The 26,075-nt window shown below is 36.6% G+C and overlaps 2 protein-coding genes and 1 long non-coding RNA gene across 6 annotated transcripts in view; 1 reads left to right on the forward strand and 2 right to left on the reverse strand.

Moving 5' to 3' along the window:
• LOC143895222 (uncharacterized) overlaps positions 1-26,075 on the reverse strand; it is a 231,642-nt gene that overhangs the window by 173,976 nt on the left and 31,591 nt on the right. The gene's annotated exons all lie outside the window — the stretch shown is intronic.
• Positions 1,605-2,938, reverse strand: Mrps11 (mitochondrial ribosomal protein S11). The gene is made up of 4 exons (XM_077401875.1): positions 2,563-2,938; positions 2,074-2,302; positions 1,881-1,946; positions 1,605-1,787 (listed from the first exon to the last, which is right to left on the reverse strand). The coding sequence occupies exons 1-4, from the start codon at positions 2,802-2,804 to the stop codon at positions 1,680-1,682; spliced, it is 645 nt and encodes a 214-aa protein (XP_077258001.1). The 5' UTR covers positions 2,805-2,938; the 3' UTR covers positions 1,605-1,679.
• Dpr12 (defective proboscis extension response 12) overlaps positions 11,819-26,075 on the forward strand; it is a 252,612-nt gene continuing 238,355 nt past the window's right edge. The window contains exon 1 of one of the 2 annotated variants that reach the window (XM_077401490.1): positions 11,819-11,957. The gene's annotated coding sequence lies outside the window, so the exon portion shown is untranslated. The remainder of the gene's footprint in view (positions 11,958-26,075) is intronic. The other variant, XM_077401483.1, reaches the window with a different exon arrangement.

Raw genomic sequence — 26,075 nt, forward strand, 5'->3', positions numbered from 1 at the left:
TAAAATAAAAAAAATTCTCTTAAATCTATATATTCCGTAGAAAAATCAAATTTAAAAAATGCAAATAATGCGGTTACTTACATGACAAAAATGTAAATAATTTATAATTTTTGATACGCAAAATATTTGAATAATCTTCCTATCAAACCATTTACATTTTATTTTAAAATAATCGAATCAATTTTGTGTTTTACCAGTAAAATATTACAATTATCTTTACAAAACATCTTTACAGAAGGCTCTTTTCATATTAAAAATATGATGCAAGGATTTTAACTAAAGATTATTTATTATTGCCGCACTAAAAATATTTTCAACTTAAAAATGACTATTTTTGATTGCCAAAGATTGTAAACAGTATTCAAATAATTATAAATTTTTATGTCGAAATATACGATCACGAGAGTTTAGCGTAAAAAATTTTTCTATCAGAATGCGATAATAAATGCAGCTGATGGATATATTCATTATTCAAAATAAAAAACGTACCGTAGAGATGAACAAAAAAGATTGTAAAACTATTTTCGAATAAACCCAATAATTATAACGTAAATTCGTTAAAAAATATATGTGTGCAATTATTCTGGTAGTTAAATAATTATTTATCCCAAACTCAAAAGAAAAAGGCAATGAACTTGATAAATTCTATTTATGGCTAATAAATTTATAAAGTATCCTTATCGCGTACATACATGTTACTTTTTAACGATAAGTTCTTTGATCAATTTGAAATAGAAATTTTCTCTCGTGTAAAAATATCTTGACGAGTTTATCTCATAAAAAAATTTTTAATTTTTTTTAATTATCTGTTTTCAGTATCAGTTTTTTTTTTAATATTACATCTGATTTTAGTATCATTTTTGAAATTATATTGCATATAACTAAGAATTCTATTAAACTATAATACCTTCCATCTAAAATTAACTGTAGTTTCGTAAACAATTTGGCTTCATAAAGTTTAATTTGCAAAAAAAATTTTTTTAACTTATAATTTGAAAATTATTGCACGATACCATAACATTTTCGCTAAAGAAAAATTCTCTTCAAATAGATTTAAAAAAAATATGCAAAAAGTGGAACTCTACATATTTATCGTTATATTCATGAAACCAAATTGTAATAAAAAATGATTGTACAAAATAATGTTTGTGATGATGAAGATATCATACATATTAAAAAATATGTATAAACAATTCTACCTCTTTTAAAGTTGTATTTAATCTAGTCATTTGTAGAAAACAGTAGGTATATAGGTACATGAAAGAACAAATATATCTCATATCAATATAAGACGATGAAATAATATCATTGTACAATAATGTTATCAAAGAATGTTAATTTCTCTTTAGAGAAATTAACGTTACTATATGTATTTATTTAAAACTGTCTATACATAAAAAAAAATAAAAACAGGATAAAAATAAATGTTAAATTATTAATATCCCAAAAAATAATTTGCATCCCACAATTCCTATTAGTCAAGTCATCGATATATATATATAATTTTTCAAAATACGTATTTTACTAAATTAATCTTTAATCATTGAAATCATAATTTATTTCCAACATGCACTTCAATTACGTAAAAGGTAAAATAATACACATTATGGAAGATTTTAACAGAATGTATTAACGTATACTCATATCCAAATTGTAATTAGTAATAAATTATAACACAATCACACTCTTCTTCGTTTTCGTGGCCTTTGTGGATTCCAACTTACTCTAGTATCATCCGTAATTGATACAATGTTCAATCCTGTCATTTGAAGACCTTTTATAGAAGACTGAAAGCCATAAAATTTTCCATATTAAAACATATTATCTACCGATAGCTACAATGTGCAGAAAATAAGAAATACTTTTTGTAAGATACCCACCATTCTACCAGCCCCAATACCTTGTACCCGTACTCTTATTGTGTTCACGCCAAATTCAAGAACGCGCTGAAAAATAGACAAATATGTACATTTTAAAAATAAATGCACATTATATACTTTTTTCTTGTTTAGTACAATGCATCATGTTTTATGCACAAAACTTTAACACAGATAACATTCGATGTATGCTTACATTACCAAGAGTCATAGCTGCTTGTTGAGCAGCAATGTTCGTCCCTTTCTTAGCATTCTTATAACCCTCTATACCTGCCGTATGCAGCGATAATACTTTGCCGCTAAAATTTGTAAAAGTCATAATTGTATTGTTAGGAGTTGATTTTATATTGATAATATGCAATTCCTTATATGGTACACCGTTAAAGAGCCGATTCGGTGTATCTTTATCAGGAAATAGATGTTCCCTGAAACGTAATAAGCATAAAGATTATTTCCTGCGTAATTGAGAAAGATTAATAAAGTACATTTTTGGCCACAATTGTAAATCCTTTTATTCTATCCATATAGCCAAGATAATACAAATACATAAAAATTTATCTAACATTTATCTAAGATTGTTGTACAAAACTAAAACAAAGTAATTTAAATCGACCGTAACTGGCAATAAGATTGTTATGCAAGTTTGAAGAAGGCCATGCAAGAGACAAGTGAAACTGGTACTTACTGCTGACTAACGTTGGTTGTCTCGGGCATAGTTTCTCCCTCAACTAATCCATATTTTGAGCTCTGGCCGACCTTAAATTTTTCATTCTGCGATCGAATCTCTTTGCTGCATAACTGGGTAGTGCAAACATTCCTCGAGGTTATGACACTCAAACGCGCAAACGCTGAGGTTAATCGGCCATCGATCAACGCGCTTTCTCGTAATCCAAGAAATTTCGCCAACCCCAGCGCGGACTTAATCATCTCGATTAATTAGCCGAGCGATATCTCAACCTTTCATTCAAGGAATGATGTCAAATCAGTGCGAGTAAAGGAGTAAGGACTAAGGAGTAGATAAACGATAAACAGTCGTGTAAGCAGGTAATTACTAAACTATTGCCATCTCTGTGCATCTCGCAAACATAACGAAGACGGAAAATACCGACACAGCGTAACACTGTTCCCGAAACAACTGATTTATCGATTCCTGGCGACCTCTCGTATGATGTACCGTACGCCAGCTGAACTCTCGACAGAGTCAGTCGGTATTTCTGAGCCTCTCGAATTTGACCGACATCCAGGTTGTGAGCTTCACATTCAAAAATCATTCTCGCTCGATATGCACGTTTATTGTCGCGATACATCGAGATTGCATAATGCAATAGATTGATAAACTCGGCGATTCCGCTTAAATTTGTTACGTCCAGAAGGGCGAACAAAATAATTGCGTCTTCGGAAACGTAAATTAACAAACTATATATATTATAATGTGCTGATTCATAAATTAACAAACTATATATTAGTGTGCTGATAATAGAAAATATCATATTTAATCATTTGTATACGCGTAATCATTCGTCAATTAAAAAAATAATGTTTACAAATATAATAAAATTTTTGTGCAAAATATATTAAACAGTCGATAAAGCAGAGGAATGAAAGAATTTTATATTTTTAACTGTTATATGTGCTACACATAGTAATATTTTTTAATCAAGAGTATACATACAACTTTTCGTGGAAAATGTTTCTCTTGAGTATGCGAGTCGTATACGAAACTTTTTGCACAGAGACAAGGTTTCTCGAGATGAGAATTTCACTGTTTTATTTAAACCGGTAAAAAAGTAATGTTTTTAAAGAACGTATTAAATACACCATTGTGTGTGTGTGTGTAAAATACACAATGAAAGGTTTCGTAACTTCGTAAAATTGTGTCGTTCGTTATCCCTCTGTAAGTACTAATTGCTGACTAAAATAAATGATTTTCTTATTATTAATATACATCTAAGAAATTGGTGAATTGCCAGTGGCTACATTAAATGTTCTTGTGTCGCGTAATAATGTAGCATGCATTAATCAATGTATTCCATAATTTAAATATTTATTCTCTCTCTCTCTCTTTCTCTCCTTCTCTCTCTAATTTAAGCATTTATTCTCGTGCAAGCAAATAAATAAATCAGCGTGATAAGTTCTTCATATTTATTTATTCTACATCTTGCGAGTTAAAGCGGTTAAAAAAACATACTCCGCAGTGACACAACATATAATTAAATGTGCATTGATTACATTTACGTATTCAATTTTGCGAGTAATATGATATTATTGATATTAAACATCAAGTTATGTCGATATAGATAACGCTCATTTTAATCTTTTAGGTGTATCAATATACTTGCAGCGGTATTAATTTGGTATAATAATGCGTGATTGAATTTCAGACAAGTTGTCTCAAATTGAAAATAATTTCTCTTTGTATAAATAATACAGCAATGACAATTTCCGCGCTTCAAATTCATTATCATATTATACAACTTTTGTTATTTATACTATCCATTTGCATATTATTTACATGTAAATTAATATAGTGTATAGTCCATCCTAAAAACAAAAACGCATATTAAATGAAAATGTCATTGAAATATTGATGATGAAAGAAATTAGAAAAAAAAGTTCCTATACCTTTTTACTTCGTTATATAAAGCGGGATTTCATAAAATTGAATATAAAAATTATTAATATACATGATTTGTATTTCAAATGTATTCTAAGAGTGATACGATAAAGTTTGTAATGAATCGATTCTCCTACTCTCTTCGTTAACACTTTCGTGTAAATGTTGCATCGAAAATTATGAGCTTCTCTATTTGCCAGGAATTCGATGAGAATTTGCTGTTAATACAACTATTTGTTCACGGCATTAAATCTGTTGCTACGGCTCTCGATTTCTTCCATTAACGTTACCCCCTCGAATGTCCGAAACAATGTGCACGATTTCAATAGCACGGAATTACGTATTAGTTATCATTAGGCAGATTGTGTTACCACCATTTCCCTTACGAGCCATTTCTGGTTCGTGGCTTCCCCGTTTGTAATAAAGTAATAACACATGAATAATGTTGCTGCGATTGTATTGTGTTGCTCACAAGCGTGCAACTCTTGTTTTGCCATTAACTACTCTTAGTTAAGAAAATTTGAACGACTAGTTCATTGCCCGTAAACACATGCACGTAATCTTTACAAATTTAAACGCAAAAAAATATACATGCTACATATAAGTATATAAATATACATATATATATATATATATATATATATATTATATATATACACATATATATATACACATATATATATATACATATACACATAAATATATATACATATATTCACACAAAAAGTGCAATTACTTAAATAATCAAATTCTCATTAGCCCCCATATTAAATCGGTATTATTAAGCAGAATTTAATAATTTGCAAAACATTAAATGCATTTCACACATTTTAATATGCAATGTTTAGAAACATATTTATTTGCACCTTAATACTTTGCGATTAAAAAGTACGGCGTTGCTTTAAACATGAAAATAACAAGTATTGAATTTTATATATGTGTATGAATTTTACATGTATTAAATAATAACTTTTTGTACGACGTTATACCTCAGACATGAAAATAACACGTATTGAATTTCATGTATTTTTGTATAAATTTGACATGTATATATATTAAATAATAACTTTTTCCTCTCCAATCTCGCAGAGCTGAAAATTTCCAAGGTAATAATCAATATTCTGGCAATAATTGGATACTTAAACTTTCATGCGTTTTTAATTGCTCAGCAACGTAACGTCGAGTTGCAATCGTTATGCAGAGAATAAATTTGCTAAGAATTGCATATTAAATATACACGAAAGAAACGATTCTGTCTTTATACTTAATAAATTAACGATGCTGATTCGATGGGTGACTTTATAGAGTTTTCAAGGTGGGATCTACTTCATGTATGACGAGATTGCGCACGCTCGACGTGCTTTCTCGACGCTCTTTCCATTCGCGGACACTCTCGAATTAATTAATACGGAACCCCTCTCATTTACGCAGTTATTATGAACCTTACCCTAAGATCATTACTGAATTACGCCCGGAGAGGAACCTCCCTGTACCTGTCTACACAACGTGTCTATAGCATACACTTCGCTATATATATCGATAGTTTAAGCGTGTAAATGCCTGCCCATTTTTTCGATACTCGATATATAAATATTTACGCGAACGAAACGCAAAAAGCAAAGAAATACCAGCATCATTGTTCTAAGAATACACAGATTCGCGCAAAAGCCATTCGATACCATAAAACTGTAACACACGAACATACAAATGTTCTTTGTGCCATTCTTTTTATTATTTTTTATTAATGTTTTGTAAGATTTACATTCTTACAGTACTATTACTGGATAGATCGCAGTAATGTTCTTATAATAATCATAGATATTAAAAGATATCGAATATTTCGGTGTGGGATACGTTCGCGTTCCAATTAAACTACAGAAGTCTTTAATTGAAAACGATGCATATATAATCAGTACTGAAAACTTAGTACTAATTACGGATAGAGAGATTAAGATAGATTTGACACCAATTAAGCGACACTTTTTGTTCGTGTAATATATGGATACTTCTTTTCATTCTTTTTCGTGCAACGCGTGAATGTTTTCATTTCACCTCGGGCGATTACTAAAAACCGATGTGCAAAAATAAGATTTCCTCCATCGTTCGCATATTCTGCCTCTTTCCTATTTGATGTCATTGCGCCACGTCGAAGCGAAAAGTTTTATATCGGATTTAACGTAATCTCGGCGACGCGACGGTAGAGCGTCTACGAGAGAGAAATTTGGTAAAACGGGCCTCCGCAGGAACAGCGGGCACGTCGATAGAGAGAAAAACGGAAGGGGCAGTCGTGAGAAAGTCAGCAAGCATTCACAGCACTCAAGCTTGGTTTATCCAGAGGAACGGTATCGAGTATCCGTTGTACCGTTCTCCCCGTTTAAACGTAGTTGGAGTATTCCATTCTTTGAGGGCCCACAGAGTTTCCTCGATATTTCTTAAAGCAGCCACTACTGCGATAGATCCTGTGCGCCCGTTTTATCCCGTTACTTTTCCGAGTTTCCTTCACATATATCATAAGGTTCTCGATAATCCGAAGGAAACAACACGACTCAAAAGCGCAGTTTTTGAAGTCTAACCCGCATTTACGTGCACATTTCGCATTTTGTTATCGTTATTTTCAATATTGAAGCATCGGACAATAAAATAATACAAAGTGCCTCACAAAAGGATATTGATTGCTCATGTTTTTGAAATTATATATCGGGAGTCAACGAGTTCAGCATATATTTGACGATTTTTCAAATCCAATCCACGGTAAATTAACTGACTGTTGTAAATTTCTCATGTTTTTGAAATTATATATCGTGAGTTCAACACATGTTTGACGATTTTTTAAGTTTAATCCACGGTAAATTAATTGACTGTTGTAAATTGTTGATGTTTTTGAAATTATATATCGTAAGTCAACGAGTTAAGCATATGTTTGATGATTTTTCAAGTTTAATTCACGATAAATTAACTGATTGTTATAAATGTAAAATAATTTGTTTCAAGAAAAATATTTCTAAGTAAAAGCGAGCAATAGATTTTATAATTTTAAATAGAAATCTAAAAATATTATTTTTATCTTTAAAATCTGAGATCTTATTTAAAATATTATCTCTGTGATACACAAAAGAGTAATATTGTAAAAGTGTAAATTTCGTATCTCATTTGTTCGACTCTCTCTTTACTTTCTGTATATAGGTACTTTTGTGAAATCGACAGAATAAATATAATCGAGCGACAACTACGTTCAAAGTATCGTTAAAAATAACTATCTATAGAATAGTTGGCATTGTTATACATCATTCTTCCGTTTGAATAAGGCAGGACGATCCGACTGTAAGTCTTTTGCTTTTTATATATCCTTCCGTTTTTATTATTGCATATTTCATCGCCTTTCTTGGATGGGATGCGATAGAATAAGAGAACGACTTTGTTGTGAAAAATGTTAAAATTATTATTCCGTTCCTTGAAAGAAACAACACGATTCGAAAGCTCGTAGCTCCCGAAGTCGTCGCTCACTGAGGTCTTATTTACTCGTTTGTATCTACAGATTCCAAGTCTCTTTCTCTATCGCCTCTCTCTAAATCAATATAACAAGCATGATTCGAGAGCAGTTGCGTGTATAAAGGATATCAGTCTGTATAGCTCGTGAAGCAAACTTAGTTGAAGTAAAATAGTTCTGTTCTTCTTTTTCTATCTATAGCATGAATCCGAAACTCTCGGTATATTTTCTGTGCAATGCACGTACATATATGTCTGCGCATTGCATGTTGCTAATTAAATATCAATTCGTAAATTGCAATTCACATGTATGTATAATATTGCTTAACATCATAAAATTGTAATAAATTTATTAAATATACTATTAATATATACAATGTGAGTCTCTTTAAAAAACATTGGTTTTATTATTTCTTACTATAATATATATTATACAAAATTATAATACATAATATTAATTTTAACAAATTTTATTTTATATATTAATGTTTTTCGAGAAACGGTTTTTTACGTTTCCACTAAAAGTCTCAAGTCTATAAATCTTTAAAGAAGTAAATCGTCCTCCTCCCTCTAACTCCCTCCTTCCGCCCTTACGTTCCTTAGATGTGTGGCTCTCGTTACGAGACTACCAAAAGAATCCGGGATGAAAGGGAGTTATGAACCAATCGGGATTCCCTACCTTCTTCGTTATTTATTCAACGACGCTATATATACGCACGCAGACTAAGCCTGAATATTTTATAGTAACTGTGTTACGTGTGTCGGCGTCCCAGGTATCGCAATTCGCGTTCGACGATCGTTCTGATCGTAAAAATTGTTGAAAATGTATCAATATCGTTTGCAGGAGGTCTCCTACCGCTGAGACTTGGTTTCCAGTTACAATTATACGACGAAGCTAAATCAGCTGCGAAAGAAAACAAGCTGTTCAACTTAATTTTCTCTTGCTAAATAATCTTAAGGTTTTCGAGAATAGCAAACATATCCGATTGACCTAATTTCCATAAACTAAAATCCATAACTGACATTATATGTATATATATATCTATTTCCTTTTTATTAGTTATTTATAAATATGATGAAATTTTTAGCATTTACGTGTGTATTGGACAGCACTTTTATTTCTGTGCAAAGCGGAAACGGATAACTTCGATATCTCGAAATAAAAAGAACTGATATCCTTTGTTGTTTCAAAATACAACATGCATATATATTGATATACGACAGTCGCGTTTCTATTTTCAAGTAAAATGAATTTTTCGAAATATATCTTATAATTTCAAATATCTTTTAATTTCAAATATCTATCGTATGCGCGACTTCATATGTTAATTATTATTTTTATCAAAGAAAAAGAAAGAGAGGGAGAGAATTATGACATATTATACAAAAACTTTGAATATCAAAGAATTTAACGAGTCTGGAAATAAACGTTTAGGTCATTAAATGGATTTTGATGACTTGACTCGCGCGGTCTAATTAACGGACAATTTTTACAATGAGATAGAACAAAAGAATTTTCAGATACGAGAGAGAAATTATAAAATCAATAAAATCTCGGTGCCGGCTCGTTCGCGCTGCTTTAACTCCCTTTTCTTACTGTACAACTCACTCTTTTCTTATTCCATCTTTCCCCCTGTTCTTTTATTAACGAGTAATCGCGGCCAGCCGAGACAAAATACCCTTTTTATTTGGCTAGCAAATGTGTGTGAGTATACGTGTATCATATATGTATATACGTGTATTTTGTGTATAGGGGCGCGTGCGCAGGTGTATTTCCATAAAAACTATTATATAATATTTTAATCTAAAAAAATTCTTTTTTTTTTATAAATATCAATAGAAAAATATTTTATACGTTTTGAGAGTCAGTTACTTTCCAATATTTAAAAACTTTTTAAAATTCCTTGTATACACATTTTTATTTATATGTCGTAATAATAATAATAATAATATAAATTTTATCCTCCTCTCTTATTTCATTTTACGAAATATTCTAAAATAGAAGCATGCAAGAAATATTCATGGATTTCCATTTCTAACTTAATACGGAGAATAATTAAAGTAATAACCTAATTATCTCTCTACCCAAATTCTTTGCGTATTTAATCGCGCTATGGAAATATTTCTTTGATAGAAATATAAACATAATAAATATTATAAACCTTATAGACATCAGTCTAGACATTAGCACTGCCTTTTTCCTCTCAATCGATCTACGGGGTAGTCGAATAATCTACGATCGCCGATCAATGACACCTCGCTTTACTGCCAAATCCTGGCCTCGTCCACACCTGCTGGTATGGACATTGGCTACAAGTAGAACGGTCGACGCTCTCTCTGGCACCCATCCTGTCGCTCGCTCTTTTTCTCTCGCGAAGGGTGGACGCACACTCGGGCCTCATCGTCGTCCCCACGAATTCCAGGGATCAATGCGTCGGTGCACCAAAACGCCTGCGCTACCCCTCCTTCGCATCCCTCCATCCCTTCCTATCGTTCCCTCCACGCCCGTACAACCCAGCAGCAGCAGCAGCAGCAGCAGCAACGGCGGCGGCGGCGGCGGCGGCGGCGGCGGCGGCGGCGGCGGCGGCGGCGGCGGCAGCGGCGGCGGCGGCGGCGGCGGCGGCGGCGGCAACAACAGCGGCAATAGCAATACTATCTCACAAGCACGATATCGCGGTCAGCACGAGCTATACAAGACACCCTACTTCCCATGCCAGTGGCAGGGCATTGGCGTGTAGCCACGATGGTAGTCTCGGTATGCCGGTGTAACCGGTCGTGAATCGGGAGTTTATTCTCTTCGAGCGTAGGCAGAGCTCGCTACCTTGCGCTCTGCGATCCACACTCACACCCGGTACTCCGTCCGCCTTTTCCACCACCAATACTGTCCCCCGGTGCTCCCACCCCAGCGGGTAACGTTCCCTCTCGCTGTCGCTCCCTCCCGCGTGCGCGTCGCCCGACCCTCGGAAATTCTGAAAGCGGTTCGCGCCTGTGCAACGCGGGGGTGGCGAGGGACCGAAAATCGAGGTAAAAGGAAACTCCGCGGATCCGGCCTAAGGGTCTCTCCTAGGGCTGATGTGTGTCGACCGTGCCCCCTCGCGTGTGCGTCCTGCGAGCGCGAAAAATTTATACACACGCGCGCGCTTACGCACATACACACGTATACATTAGCGCGTATACACACGCGCGTGTATTATTTGCGCCCATCGTGGGATAAATACGCGTGTCGTGAATCCGTGACGTATCATCGATATTTTCATTGCTCCGAGAGCGATCGCCCTCTCTCGTTGCCGACTCCCTTGCTGCCGCTCCGAGAAGGCAGGGTGTTCGCGACGCGCGAATCGGTTACCGGGACCGCGTTCCTTTACCGGGATAAGCGACGCCGTGGTGACGTTCGATCGCGCAGCCAGTTCTCCAAGTGACACACTTTCATCTGCGAGAGAAGGGAAACTCACCTCACGGCAGCCTGACAGCGGCCACGACAAAAGGACTGTGTGGGATAGTGTGATTATATCCTCGAGTGCACGCGACAACCTGCGAGCGCGGGTGGGAGTTTGGGCAAGTGTGACATGTCAGTGCGTCATCATCGTCGAGCTCAGTGACCATCCCAAAGTTTTTCTTCAGTGACTCGCGGCCGACGTTAATACGTTTCTCTTCGTCATATGTCGCGTTAGCCAGCGGATCGCGAAGTGCGGAGTAACTGGCTTTCGAGTGATCTCCACCGCGCTGTGGTGCACGATCGGGGATTCGGAGGATCGAGCCGCTCCCGGTGGGCAAGGGGGATCATGTGTCCTCGATTGCAGCCCTCCTTCGAGGGTTGAGTCGCCGATTCGGTGTACGACACCGATCGGCCGACATCGGACCGCGAGTGTTGTGTTGCGCGACAAGCTCGTCTCGGCGATTCGTCTGCCCGAGGACATCCCTGCCGTGACGCGAAGTGATCTCGCGGAGGACCAACCGTGTACCACATTCTCGCGCAGCAAGTGAGTCCCAAATCACGGCAATTTCATAATTTCTCCATAGTGGCGTAGCGTTTGCTCTATCTCTGTGTTTGGATTACGCGATTATGAATTTACTGGATTGGTTGATCGACGTCACGCCGAAAAGAATTGATATATTGATGATGGAAATCTGTCTAGCAAACTGTCAGATAAACTGATTCGCATTCACCGATATCTTCACCAAGCGATTTTAAATACTTGTCATTATGCACGAGCGCATCTTTCGTTAAATTTAGCAAAAAGAAGTCCAATGACAAGCCAAATTTCTATGAGAATCATAGATTTGCTTTTTCTTCAATAATAATGTCAAAGTACATATAGCTTTGAAATTGTTCACGATTAAGATTAAAGCGACTCATAATCTGATATAATTTTTTTTTAGAAAAGTGCTTACTTTATATAGTTTGATTTACAAAGGATTTACTTTACAAAGGATTTCTATGTGATAGAAGTAATTTTAAAACATTTTATATGTTATTATCCTTTGGATGAACGACATTAGTTTTTTTTTTACTGCAATATCTTTTATACCTATATGCATTACTTTAATTTAAATGTAATTTTGATTATTAAAGTACATTAATCGTTCTAATGCGGAAATAATCTTATAAAATAGTCTTACTCAAGAATAATGAGCTATAATACACGATGCAATATTACGACTAATTTCATTAAATATTAATTTTCAATCGATAAAAAGACCGAATCCATCAATTTCAGTTCTACTTTAAACGTGAAACGATTGTCGAGAATTCCTAATATCGTTAACTCTCATGGCGCAAGAAATTTTATCGTTAGCGATTTCATCATAAAACTATTAGGCCTCAGGGGTATCTAGCCTCGGCATTCTATATCGAGCCCGTAACAGCGTAGACTGTTTCAGAAGTTGTGGTTATCGGATGGTTATAAGTGATAGATTTTTGCCACTCGTCTATTTCCCGCTAAAAAGTCTTCAATGCCCTTATCCGCTTTGCAGAGCGATTTGTCATGATTAAAATCTTGAAAGAAATTTTCATCATGTTCAATTCAAGTTACTACAAACCCGATCAGACCCTAGACTCTCTACAGATCTCGGGTATCGGCGAATTACAAAGCTTTCTATCGATGTGCGTTGCGCGTTGTGTTATCAAGGCTCCACTTACTCAAGCTATTTGTTTTTCTATTGTGAAATTCACCGTGAATCTCAAGGACATTAATCTCTTTGATTATCAATGACGGATTATCGGGATTCCACAATTGTTGTTTTTTATTAATTAGTTAAGCGGATACATCATCGTCGCAGTAATTTCTCACGGTTTTTATGGTTTTTCGAAAGTTTCGTCCTCTCGATTCGTCTTTTTTCAAATGTGTAGACAATTAGGTCATATATCATTTTTGAATATGACATAATTTCTAATTGGCACAAACGCATGACATATTTGTAAAGCGTAAATAGCGCGAGAGGGTAATTTATTTATTGAAATTCAAGGCCACTTAAATCGCTATAAATCCTGACTATGCGAATGGATAAGCCTCTAACACAGCGCGTGACGTGCCATTGATCATCACGCAGCATCGTTCGCGTGGTTAAGGTCTTAATGTTTGCCTGATGTCACGTGGATTTTACTGTTATTAAACCGATATGCGCGTATATAACGGCGAGATAAGACGATAAGAGACACGATCATTAGTTTTTAGCCGATTATTGCTTGTTCTTTCCTTTAGAACATTTTACTTAAAACTATTTGCAAACAATTACAATATACGTGTTTTTAAATGCGCACAGGCACATTTTCCAGCACACCGCTGTAGAAATTTATATTTTAATCCAATTTAGCTGTCATTTGTCCTTCGGATAGATTGAATGATCTAATTGGGTGTCAATTATGTGTCAGTTACGTGGATAATTCTCATGAATTAGGGAATAACAGTGAAGTCAAGAGGCTCACAAAAAATCGAATTCATAAAATAAATATATAGTTAACGAACCATGGCCCGATAATTGTGTTTCTTTTAGGAAATAACGTTTTTCACTCTTTTCTATTTCTGTAAAATCCACCTTAATTAAAATTGAAACCTAGAGCCGCATGCTGCGAGCCGCAGTATAATAAATTTAGTATAGTATATTCAACTCTAACATATTAGAAAATATTTTAAACGAGTTAAAGCTATACTAATATATACGAGGGTGAGTCAATAATTCAACTTTAAATTATCAGAACATATTTTATTATGTTGAAAAATAATGTAATTGCACGTTCCCTACTATTGTTCTAATAAATTATAGAAACAGAGTACGGATGATTATTGACTCACTCTCGTAGTTTTCTGTAAAATTATCTTAATTTATAACATAATCGCAATTAAATGATTTCAAACTACGAAAAGTATCCTGATGACAAATTTATATAAATCTAGATACTTTCCTTATTATGTAATGTTCTCTCGCGCTATATACAAACTACGAATCGTCGGAGAGAATTCAAGTCTCGAATATCTGTCTAAAACCCGGTCACACGAGCGGCGCAAGACGTATGCATTACGAAAGCAGCTCGCTCCGGCTGCTCAACTTAACCGCGTCATCCTTTGAGGAGCGCCCTTCTTAATTTAATTTATTATACTATCCGTCGCGATTACGGAATTTCCGAGTACAACGCTCCGTGAGTCAGGTCACTATAAATTTCGAGCCCTACGCGAGCGACGGAGTACGCTTTCACACCGCTGTGCAGTGATGTGTCATTGATCATAGCGCGGGATACGTAGCCCTCGCGTAGCTGAGGGCTCGAGGTTTCGATGTAGTTACGTTAATTTTACGAGCCACCCCAGTTTTCGCCCCTCCTTCTCCCTCTCCTCGGCGTTTTGCTTTCCTAGGCATGCAGTAACGCCGTCAGGAAATTACGTGCGGTGGTATGTCGACAAGTGATCTTCTCTTCTTCTATGCCCCTCTCCCCCCTCTCTCTCTCTCACCCTCTCTTCCTCTCTGCCTTTGTTCTCGAACCGGATGTTTCCTGTCTCTCGACTTGACTCCACTGTTAGTCAATACAAAATACAACACACCGCAAAGTGTTCACTTGGGAAGATTATCCCTTTTTATAATCTGTAACTCTTCGCTTTCTTGCGTTTATTCTTCAGGACATGCACATTATCTTTCTAACTGTTTTATAATTTAATCATATTTTCCTCTTCTCTAATTTATATAATTCTTCTGGCAATTTATAATTGGTAAAAGCTTTTCAGTAACCAATATATTTACTAGCGTAATTTACATACTTTGTATACCTATACGTGTGTAAGATACAACAAATTTCATAATTTGCATAATATATTATTATCATTCTCCTTTATTATATCATTTCGGGGAAGTTATGGAAAATATTTACTGTTAAAATAAATCGTTTATTATGCGTGCATCATATTTCTGCTATTATATTCCAATATGTATTTTTGACAGCAGTATTACGAAGGCAAACGTTCACGCGATAACAATCAACTATATGAAAATAACGCATATCGCGTACGCGGTAGATATGTACATATAATTTCGGCCGGTATGTTGACGAAAATTGTTTACACAGTCACTATCATCGCGCGCGAAATCAAACTATCTACCCCCGTTACGTAATCTCCGCGTCATGCACTTATATACGAATTTCCAATTTCCGTTACCGATACTTACATGCTGTTTCTACCTTGCCTTTACATAATATGTATACTTTACGTAGTTGCGCAAGCTACTCTCCGGAGCGTAGGCAAGAAACCTTCTGTCTATACCACACCTCTCTCTCTCTCTCTCTCTCTCTCTCTCTCTCTCTCTCTCTCTCTCTCTCTCTCTCTCTCTCTCTCTCTCTCTCTGTCGAAGCGCGTCTTACGTTTTTGTTCGCGATATCGACCTGTCATTCCTATCAAACTTGACTCTTGCGACAGGACAATGAACATCACTGCCTCGTCTTTTCCCTCTTCCCTTACCCGCGGAGATCCCGGCTCCTTTCCCTTTGTCTTCGCTTACGCGACCCTTGTCGCCTTTGGACCGCAAGTCGAACGAGAGCAAATTAGATATCCATTAACGTCGACTGGCGAGTTCGAAGTCTTAATTGCAGTCAACCCTACGGTTGTTTGCTCACGAGCACGACTAACACGCGTTATATCCGCGCTACAAGGGTCTTGTCGTATGGTACACCGGGGTGTTTCCTGCTCGAGAAACGAGATTGCTAAAAAGAGGGGAGTCGGTATCCTCGTATAATCTCGAGTATCCTGGAGTAGGATCTCGTATCGAGACATGGTTGCGACGTGTATGAAAACTACGTCATGAGAAGTTATGGGTTAAGAATAATGAGCTCCGAGATTGAAATTGATGTTGGCGTGTTATTATAGCGAAAAGAAGAGCCCAAGAGAAAAAGAAAGTATATGTACACACGTTGAAAGTGTTTTTGCAATTGGAGCAATACTTTAATTTTGTCAATCAAAGCACAATAAGATGATATATGATGCAATTCTGCATAATATTTTTTCTCATAGTATGTGGTCAACATCTAAATTCGCTCATTCTTTAATTTATTCAATTGTGCTGACGACTTATAATTAGTACAGTCGAAGCGTTCACATTGCCTTTGTCTACTCTTGGACAATAAACTATAGCTATATTCAACTGTAATTTTATTTTCTCATATTTAACCCTTGACTTTTCATATTTGTTTTTATACGTAACGAACGCTTACTTATTTATTTATTATCTAATAATATATTATTTTTAACATCATATTGATAACTATCGACGGCCATTTAAAAGTCGTAAAAACAATAAATATTTCTAATCATTAAAGTTCAAATATTATTCTAAATATAATCATAAATATTTAAATAGTTTTCATGATTTGAAAGCAAATGTTCAACGATTAACTATTTAAAGCTTAATAAGAATGTTATGTGAGTGTTGTCTGTATTATTATTATCATGATTATTAATAGTGCATATTTAATAATAATTGATAGTTTCGTGTTTGTTCCATCATTCATAAGAAACGTAGTGAGCAGAACATTTTGCAATAAATACCACTGCTTAATATAACTTTCATTAGATTGACTAATGATACCGCGGTGATGGAGAGAACGCGCCGTATAGGATCAAATGTACCGCCGTTTTGTGTGTAAAAATGGAACGTTGCTGTCGCAGTTAAATAGAGATAAATTGGTCACGTTGATCCACGTGGGTGTTGACGACCAATGCACCAACGAATCGCTTAATGATATTGTCGGGCTATTATAGTCATTGTACGAATTCAACGCCAAATACACAACGCTCTCTCGACGGACGGTGGTAGTCGTTTAACATTCGTTGCTACCGTGGATAATCGCATTATAGCGACCTATTTTAGATTCGCGGCTAATTCGCGATCCGGACAAAAATTGAAAAACTCTCCTCGTTTCCCGTCGTCTCTCGCCCGCCGTGGAAACAATGGCGCTTAATCGAATTTTGAAAATCGCCGAGTAACACGGCGTATTAAGTCTGCCGCCTAAAATCGCGGATATTAATTAACTGCTCGTGTCGGCCGCGCCTCATGATCACGGAAAGCACGCGGATGTTAATACGGCGGCGTTAGTATAGCGGCGCGCAAAACGCCGAATAACTTCCCGAGCTTAATTAAAAGCAAAAGTTATACGGATAAACGCGGCGCCGCCACGCCGCACGTCGTTTCTCCCAAGATTTAATCCTCGGCATTTCTCGCGGTCATTGTCGCGACCTTAACAAGAAAATATCTCTATTACGTTATTTCGCTAGTTTCCCGCCAATGCTGCCGTGGCATTTTTGACGTTTTGACACTTCGTGCGCTCGATCGCTCGTTGCACAGGTATATATATATATATATATATATATATCGTACAACGATCCGCGTACGAGGCCGATGACGACGATTCAAACTTTACTTTAGTTCTACACCAATTACTGCTGCCACGCTTAAAACGTGAGTTATAGCCGGTCTGAATAATTAAGGATGGATGGGAGTTGGCAGAATGGTGGAGACAGCGATTTGCCGACTCGTCAGCGAGAAACGGCGACGACGATGGTGAGAACGACGTTCTAATTAAATCCTAACGCTCGCTTTTCTTGATCGATGATCTTTCTCTTGCCACATCGTATCGCGCTAGATACGTTTATAATCTACTTGATGCAAAAGCTTGACTCAATTAGTGCAATATTTTTGCGTTTAATGATTAATTTAGAACAATATATTAATGCGTTATATTTTAGATTGCAATTTCCACTTTCTCTCTCTAACGCGCGTTCCCTGTTACATCCATAATTTTCCGTTCAGATCGCATGCGCCTCACGAGAGATGTCGAGACTATAATAGTTTTGCTTATATACATATATTGTGTAATATTTATAAAATTATAAATTCATTATTACTAAGAAAAAAGTGTAACGATTTCCATTATGCGATAATTGCGTTATATATATATATCGTTATATACGATATATATATATATCGTTACACTTTTTCTTAGTAATAATGAATTTATATAATTTTATATATATATATATATATTAAATATTATATATTAAATATTATATATTATATATATATATATATATATATATATATATATATATATATATAATATTTAAGCATCAGCACACACACATGATTTTATAAAATATTTTATAATAATGTTATATTTAGTAGCAAAAATATCAAACGGTCTGAACAAAAAGTTCAATTAATACACCTCACGCGGCAGGGAACGTGTTAACGCTTCGAGAATTCCTCTTCACAGAACGTCGTTCTATCTCATTTCCTCTTCAATATCTCGTTCAGTGTTAAATTAATAAGTGAATCGACTGAACAGATGGCTTAAACCGATCGATCGTGAGAGTTATGGAAACTCCAAGGCTGCGATCAAACCTTTCGCGAGAAACGAAGAAACAGATATAATACTTAACAATTAAAAGCCAGTGATAAGATTTCATAAAGCAGAATAATTCCCAGCATTGAAGCCAGGCTATAAATCCTTCATACGTCCGTTAATATGAGTGTCTTAATATATCGCTTGTATCTCATTCGCGTAATGACGCTAATATAGGGGTCGTTTAATGTTTTCATTAATAACATCTGACTATATTCGTGCGCGGAGAAATTAGCTGGGCGTACTAAATGGAAGAGCCGTACGTAATAATCGCGCGTTATATGTACGTAATCAAATTCGTCAAAAGATGTTATCGCGCGTATCCGTATAGATGTCGCATGTCGTCGTCGTCGTCGTCGAGGCGAATGATGCGGGGTGCAGCGGGAGGGTCGAGGTGGGACCATTTACCGAGAATTTCATAGTACGCTTCATTGCGCTAATCCAATTTAATTAGAACGGCCGGATAATAAGCCTATAACGACGCACTTAGCTCATTAATAATGATCAGACCCCCCGCGCGCGGGACAACTCCCGGGAAGCCATCCGCCGTTTTATCGTTCGTCGTTTGTCTTCCTTATCGCACGTATCTTTCCGTCTGACACACTCTCCTCCCAGGTGGGGTATATAATACGTATGAATTCCCTCGTCTCCTCTCTATCTATTCTTTCACACTTCTCTGACTTTAAATCCAGTCCCACCCCGGGTCCAAACAAGGGTCGCTCAACGGCCCACCGAGGACGACCCTATCTACTTTCGCGTACTTTAGATATTGGTAGCTTCCTCCCGCGAACAGCAATTCCGGTCTGCAGCACAAATTGCATCGTCAAAGGATGAAACGCTTCTTTATATTAATTATAGCGCAATTTACATAATCTTTGGGGGTATTATATGTATATTTAAATACACAAACTCTTTAAAGAAGTTTGCCGCAAGACATTTTAGATTAGACAAGAAAACGGTATCAAGAACTTCGATTACAACTTTCCCATCCGCGTCTTCAATATTTCTGAGAAAACTAACGCTTTTAGCTCCCGTCCGACGGAAATCGTAATTACGAACGAATTTTCTCGTGCTCTTATCCCTTTTCGGTCTTTTCAGCTTTCTTCAGCTTCTTATCTCCATTTTCTTTCCCTTGAATCTCTAAGTCCGTCCGGTTGCGAGGTCCCGGGAACATTGAGTCGTAGGATATATAAGTAAGGATAATGCGTTCATGTCCTATACGATGTAAGCTAGGGGACAGTGATTGATAAGGATATAGCATAAGGGAAAATGTGGCGATCGGAATTTTCCCGAGTAGATCCACCTTCCGCGAATATCCCTTTGATGCGCCTGTCCACTCGGGAACGTATATCGTCAGGCGCGCATAAATCACAAAGATTTATTTGGCATAGCTCTCGTTCGGCCTCTCGACGCCTTATGCAAATGACGGGGATGTAGTGACCCCACGCGGCCGCAGGTCATCTTGTTTTTATTGCATGCCGCAAGGGGTAGCAACCGAGGAACATTGCGCGAGCTGCGCGCGCTTTGGGTAAATTATAAATGAGTAACCCCCTCGGTTTGATATACGAGCCTAGTGTCGTCAGAGCAGTCGCAGTCGTAATGAGTCGCGTTTTAACTGCGTTGCACGAATGTACGCAGGCATGCACGCACGCACGCATGAGTGCACGTGCGTGTGTCTACGCACGTTTGTACACGGAAAAGGAAGTCACCGATTTCTCGTACGGTGCCGTAAATGCGGAATATTAATTCGACGCGTAATAATTAATGTCGCGTGCCACGTCCGCTTTGGGGTATGAGATATTCATTAGGCGACAACGCCTATGGAATACGCTATACCGTACCTGGATAAGCGACAAAAATAATGAACAGCGCGACTTTATGACGTAGCGACAAAAATACTATAATTTTCGTACCAGCTAAACCAAAAATATTCATCTACTTCCATATATAAATAGAAATTATATAAATGATATTGTTTACGTGACATTGATATTATCATCTTTTAACTCCTCGCTTAAACTTTAAAAACAATGGACACATAACAAGTAAATTCATAAATTGTCCCAAATTAAAAATAAAATTAATTTAATGTAATATATATATTTGAAGTTATCACCAATATTGCTAGCAATTTGATAATATATTAATTTGTATTAATATTGGAAATTATAATTTAATAAAATTATTATTACCAAAATATTAGCAATCAAAATTATTTCCCTCTCCTTGATTATTCTCTTGATAACGAGATAAGACTTTAATATTTTTTGAAATATTGTATTAGAATCCCACGAAACTATTCAACCTTTCTATGACACTTGAAAAAATGTGTTCGCCTAATTCTCACATTCAGATCTTGATTCGCTCTCGTTGCCGCGGTTGAGAAATCAGCGCGACGAATCTTCTTGGCGAATCGCATTTTCTCCGACCCCGTGACTTTTCATCCGAGTTCTATTTTGCATCACGAAGGATCGAAGATGGGGAGAGGAGACGGGAGTCAAACCATCCGCCTCTAAGACAGAGCATTGCTCGAGATGCTTTTCGCCTCAGCGAACACGACGGAGATGAAGCTATAAAGGAATAACGCCAATGAGCCCGGAAATCTCCCTTGGATTGATCGGGATTGACCCTTCGGAGTCGTAATCTTCCCCAATTATGAAGAGATATCGAAAATTTATTGAACCTTTACATTTCGAGCGTTTAGTGAAGTAGGTTTTACAATCTTAATATTCAAGTAGTTTACCGTTGAAAACGGACCAACTCAGAAGTATAAGACTTCATTAATTTTATTCATGCTTATAAAATAAACCGCGTCTAATTTGGAACTTTAAGTTTGAACTTAGTTCAATAACACGTCAAAATAGGAACTCGGAAAAGAACTTTAAAATTTAATTAGAAACACCTTTGACAGTTATATTGGGAAAATACATTGAACATAAAATAATTAATTACATAAGACATTATTAACTTCTTTTTTACTCTTGGGAGACAACTTGATCTGCGAAGCAAAAATCTGAGAATCACTTTTAATCGTGGCAAATCTTTATTGAAGAAACACTTTACCATCAAGATTAATTAAAATTTAATTGTTTCTTTGAACTCCTGCAAATTCTTTATCGTAAAACAAAACGACTACAATTTCAAAATATCTATAATCTTACATTCAAATACTTTTAAGAAAGAATCGTTTTTTCTTTCTTAATTCGTATCATGTTAATTATGAAAATGTATTGCAGAAAAAAATAAATATAATTTTTAATAAATAGAAAAGTAATTTGAATTAATATCTAATAAACTCTCTAAATCTAAATTAGTGAAAAATCACTGGAGTAGCATACCGATTTACCGATATCAGTGAATAATCACTGATGCGTCAGTCTAAAGTATGGCACTCTAGTGACTTTTCGTTAATTCAGATTTAAAGAAAACTGACGTCGGTATTTTTATAAAATCTAAGTTCAAGATGAAATATCGTTTTAAACTAAACGTAGAGATTTAAAGATATTTCTCTGTATAATTCTTATTTCGCTCAACATAGCAAATACCTTAGCCTTAAATTAGAATTGTGCCCTTGTGCATCATGAAACATGCAATGTATATTTTTCTTATTTTCTCTATTAAAAACTTTTAATAATATATATCACCATAAAATCTCATTTTCCCATTGTAATTCGCGACGTGTGGATAAAAGATTTTCTGTTTTTTTTCTTGATCCTAACTAGAGTCAAGTCCCATCAAATTTACGCTCACACAAATGTCCCTTATAATTTTGGTGTAAGTGTAAGAGAAAGCCAACGAGGCTGACGCTTCTCGCGCGATTTGTCGGAGGTCAAGCGAAGGAGGACCGGCCGGCGACGACGAAGGTGGAGTCGCCGAGGCGCCTCTTCGCTACCATTCTGAAACTTTATTTCCCTGAGGATCGCTCCGCCAGAGTTTATCGCTCGAGGTAACACAGCCGTCGCGCACGTTTCATAGCACGCCTTTCTTTTTCCTATTTATCTCCAACTCCAGTCCGTCCAACCTCCATTCTCCTCCATCGTTTTGCTTTTCGATTTCCGCCCGCGATGAACAATCGCCCTTCCGAAACGCAAGAGATAATTTGCCAATAGCGAAAGAACCGCGTTATTTTCGCAAATAGGATTTCCAATATGCCGGTCTGACAGCACACATGTAGTACACATTGATATGCGGCGTCTCATGGGTACCATGACGCATTCGGAAGGGTAGAATACATCCCCCTTTGAACTTTCAGAGAAGAGAAAAATATTCGAATATAAATCGAAAATACTGTTTTTCCACAAGTAGATTTTGATGGACTTATTTTTAGTTTATATAGAATGGGTTTCAAATCTTTTTTTCACATGACACATTAAATGTTGAATTTTCATGCAAAAACTAACGGAAATGTTAATTTAATTTTATATATATATAAAAAACTTCAAGATAAGATTAATTGTCGTCATATAATAGACAAAAAATGCATAAAAAAACTTTTAAGATAAGGTCAGTTGGCTTCAATTGTCGTCAATTGTCGTCATACAATACAACCCACGTTACTCAACTATGGTTAATGTCAAGCGTAAATTTCATAATAAGACCGTCAAAGCAAGTCATTCTTAATGCCGGTAAATCCCTAAGAAAACTTGTGTCGAGACGCGCTTACATACACTTCGCCAGAAAAAATTTCACAGACGCTACTCGCGGCTCTGATAAATTCCCGAGAATTTATATCAGTCTTCTTCATAGCAAAAATATCGTGAGACTTATTGTTAGGAGAAACGCTTGTATATAGCCTGTCCGTCGCCGCTGCCGCGCCAACGAGGACGGGCCGGCAAAGAGGCTACGGGGTAATATCTCCGCGTTCATTAAAAGGACCGCGTAATTTCGACGCGGTTATGACGAGACATAGAACTCGGGCGTTCGAGCGTACACATAGAGGGTAATGTTTGCGCGTGAGTACATTTAGCGGCCCCAACGCGCCGCATTTTCGACCGGTTTCACGCGAGCGTTCGTGCGAGTCGTCTGATGGGTTTAATGATGGAAAGGCCCGCCGAGGTTTCGAGGTGACAACGACTGTAGAATATAATTTCCTGTGATCCCGTAGTGCATATTTTCGCATCAAAGTCGCGCATAATTTTCCCGTAAAAATTAATTGAAACGTTGCTGCGCGCGAAAAATTGTATATTTATTTATAATATAAATTTATAAATCTTTATTTCTCTCTCTGCTCTGCTCTTTCATTTTCTCTCTCTTTCTCTGCTAAAGACAAAATAACTTTCTGATGTACATACATTTGTAGAACTAAGAATTAATAATCATCAATTTGAGAATTAATAAGTATAAAGTGGTCACCAAAAGTTCAGGAACAGCTAATTATCTCAGAAAGTATTGATATTTATTGGAAAAATATTTCACATAAAAGTTGGAGAGTACAAAAGGGGCCAATTGACGATCTTATTAGATTTTGGATCTGGGGTCTGTGTTGGGCCCAGTAGATTCCAAGTTAAATTTTTTAAATAGAAACTCATTTTTTATTGTATCATTCTTTTCTACTAATTAATTTGAACCGACCTTGGGCCCCCAGATCCAAAATCTAAGATCGTCTATTGCCCTCTTTGGACCCTCCAACTTTTATCTGAAACATTTGTCCAATAAATTAATACTTTCCGAGATAATTTGCCGTTCTGGAACTTTTGATACGTACGGTATATATATTATAATGCAGCGACAATTAATTGCCTTATTATAGCTAATTTTATAGAATTTACTTTTAGTACAGTTCTTCACATTTCTCCAATGACATTCAAATATTAATATATCCTGAGAAATACATGTCCAATTCCACGAAACCAATTCTCGCTACTTATTGTCAAGGTGTAACAATTTCGAAGTAAACACGTCGTATCGGACAACCGGTCCTATTTCCAGAATAATTATTCCAGAATAATTATTACGAAATATTAGACAGCGTCTCAAATTCATTCAGCTACCGCAAGAATTCCGCGTTCTCCAAACGGTGGCTAATGGCCCGGAATGAGGTAGTAAAGCTAAACCCGACAGGGTAAGCAGGTTCCATAAACGGGGAAACAAACGGTCCGCTCAGGAACAATCCATAGCGTGGAAGAGCGCGGTAAAGTTTACGTAGATCGCGAGGCAGAAATGCGGCCGCGAGAAATCCTGGAACACGGCCAACGAAAAGCCGGCAATCTCTTTTTATCTCAAAATAATCCCGTACCCTCTCGTACTGTGCGTGAGTGTGCGATTCCCCCTTTCTCGACGAATTTGATTGGTATCTACCGAAATATCGACGAGATTACAAATTTGAATTGGCCGGATACAATTAAGGAAATAGTTTTGATAAAAAAAAAAGCGTGTCCACATAATAGGCTATCATCGGAAAAAGTTAAAAAAGTCGAAAAACTATCCCTACGAGAATTCTTCCCTGTAAAAATATAAGTTACTTTTTCCTCTTTTTTTAATAAAATGGCAATTGCAATCACATCTAATGGCAATTTAGAAGTATATTTTTCTTATAAATAAACTTACTACAATGATATATGACGTTCATATATGGAAATATTTCATTCTTAGTCAAACGTGACTTTGGTATATGACATTTCGTGAATGCTCAATTACCGTTGCATAAAGTTCGCTGTATTTCGCAAATATCCGTCGCGGAGCGTGTTACTTTATGACTGCGAGTTTCTGCGACGAACGCAGCAGCGCAGCGTGAATTCGCGGGTAGATGTAACTTTGAAGACCGCTATTAGAAAGATGGAAACGAGAAAGAGAACGGGGAAATGCGTGCAAGCACGAACGGATGAGACGAAGAATTTAAGGGCGAGGCTTTGCAAGCGCGCGAGATGTGAGATTCGAAGTTTTAGGTGGCACTTTCCGGAGAGGGTGTACGCCCGCCGGCATCCTCTATCTCTGGATGCCTCTTCCGCGATAGGACTACTTCAGGGTTCAGTGCGCTATCCGCCGCGCCGCTATCTTGTTTCTCTGTATTTCTCGTGTCGTCTTTCTACTCGCCGCCTTTCTACAAGCGGCGGTGCGCTGAAGGATCCTAGATAGGCAAGTGGCGTTAACGTTTCTAGCATCAACTCTCACTTTCGGCTCTAAATGTCCTTTTCCCCCAATTCTTGCGCAATTTAAGCAAATGAGATGATTTGTATGATCACTGCTGAGTGATCACTTACTTACTTTCGCTTTAGATTGT

Source organism: Temnothorax americanus, unplaced genomic scaffold (assembly GCF_048541705.1).
Source record: "Temnothorax americanus isolate GAGA-0224 unplaced genomic scaffold, ASM4854170v1 Scaffold1, whole genome shotgun sequence".
Classification (NCBI taxonomy): domain Eukaryota; kingdom Metazoa; phylum Arthropoda; class Insecta; order Hymenoptera; family Formicidae; genus Temnothorax; species Temnothorax americanus.

Excerpts from the sequence above, each read along its gene's own strand:
- Mrps11 (XM_077401875.1), bottom strand. The coding sequence starts at position 2,804 with ATGATTAAGTCCGCGCTGGGGTTGGCGAAATTTCTTGGATTACGAGAA. Across the intron at positions 1,947-2,073 it reads CAGCTATGACTCTTGGTAAT|CGCGTTCTTGAATTTGGCGT; the intron begins GTAAGCATACAT and ends TCTATTTTTCAG. Across the intron at positions 1,788-1,880 it reads GTATTGGGGCTGGTAGAATG|TCTTCTATAAAAGGTCTTCA; the intron begins GTGGGTATCTTA and ends TATGGCTTTCAG.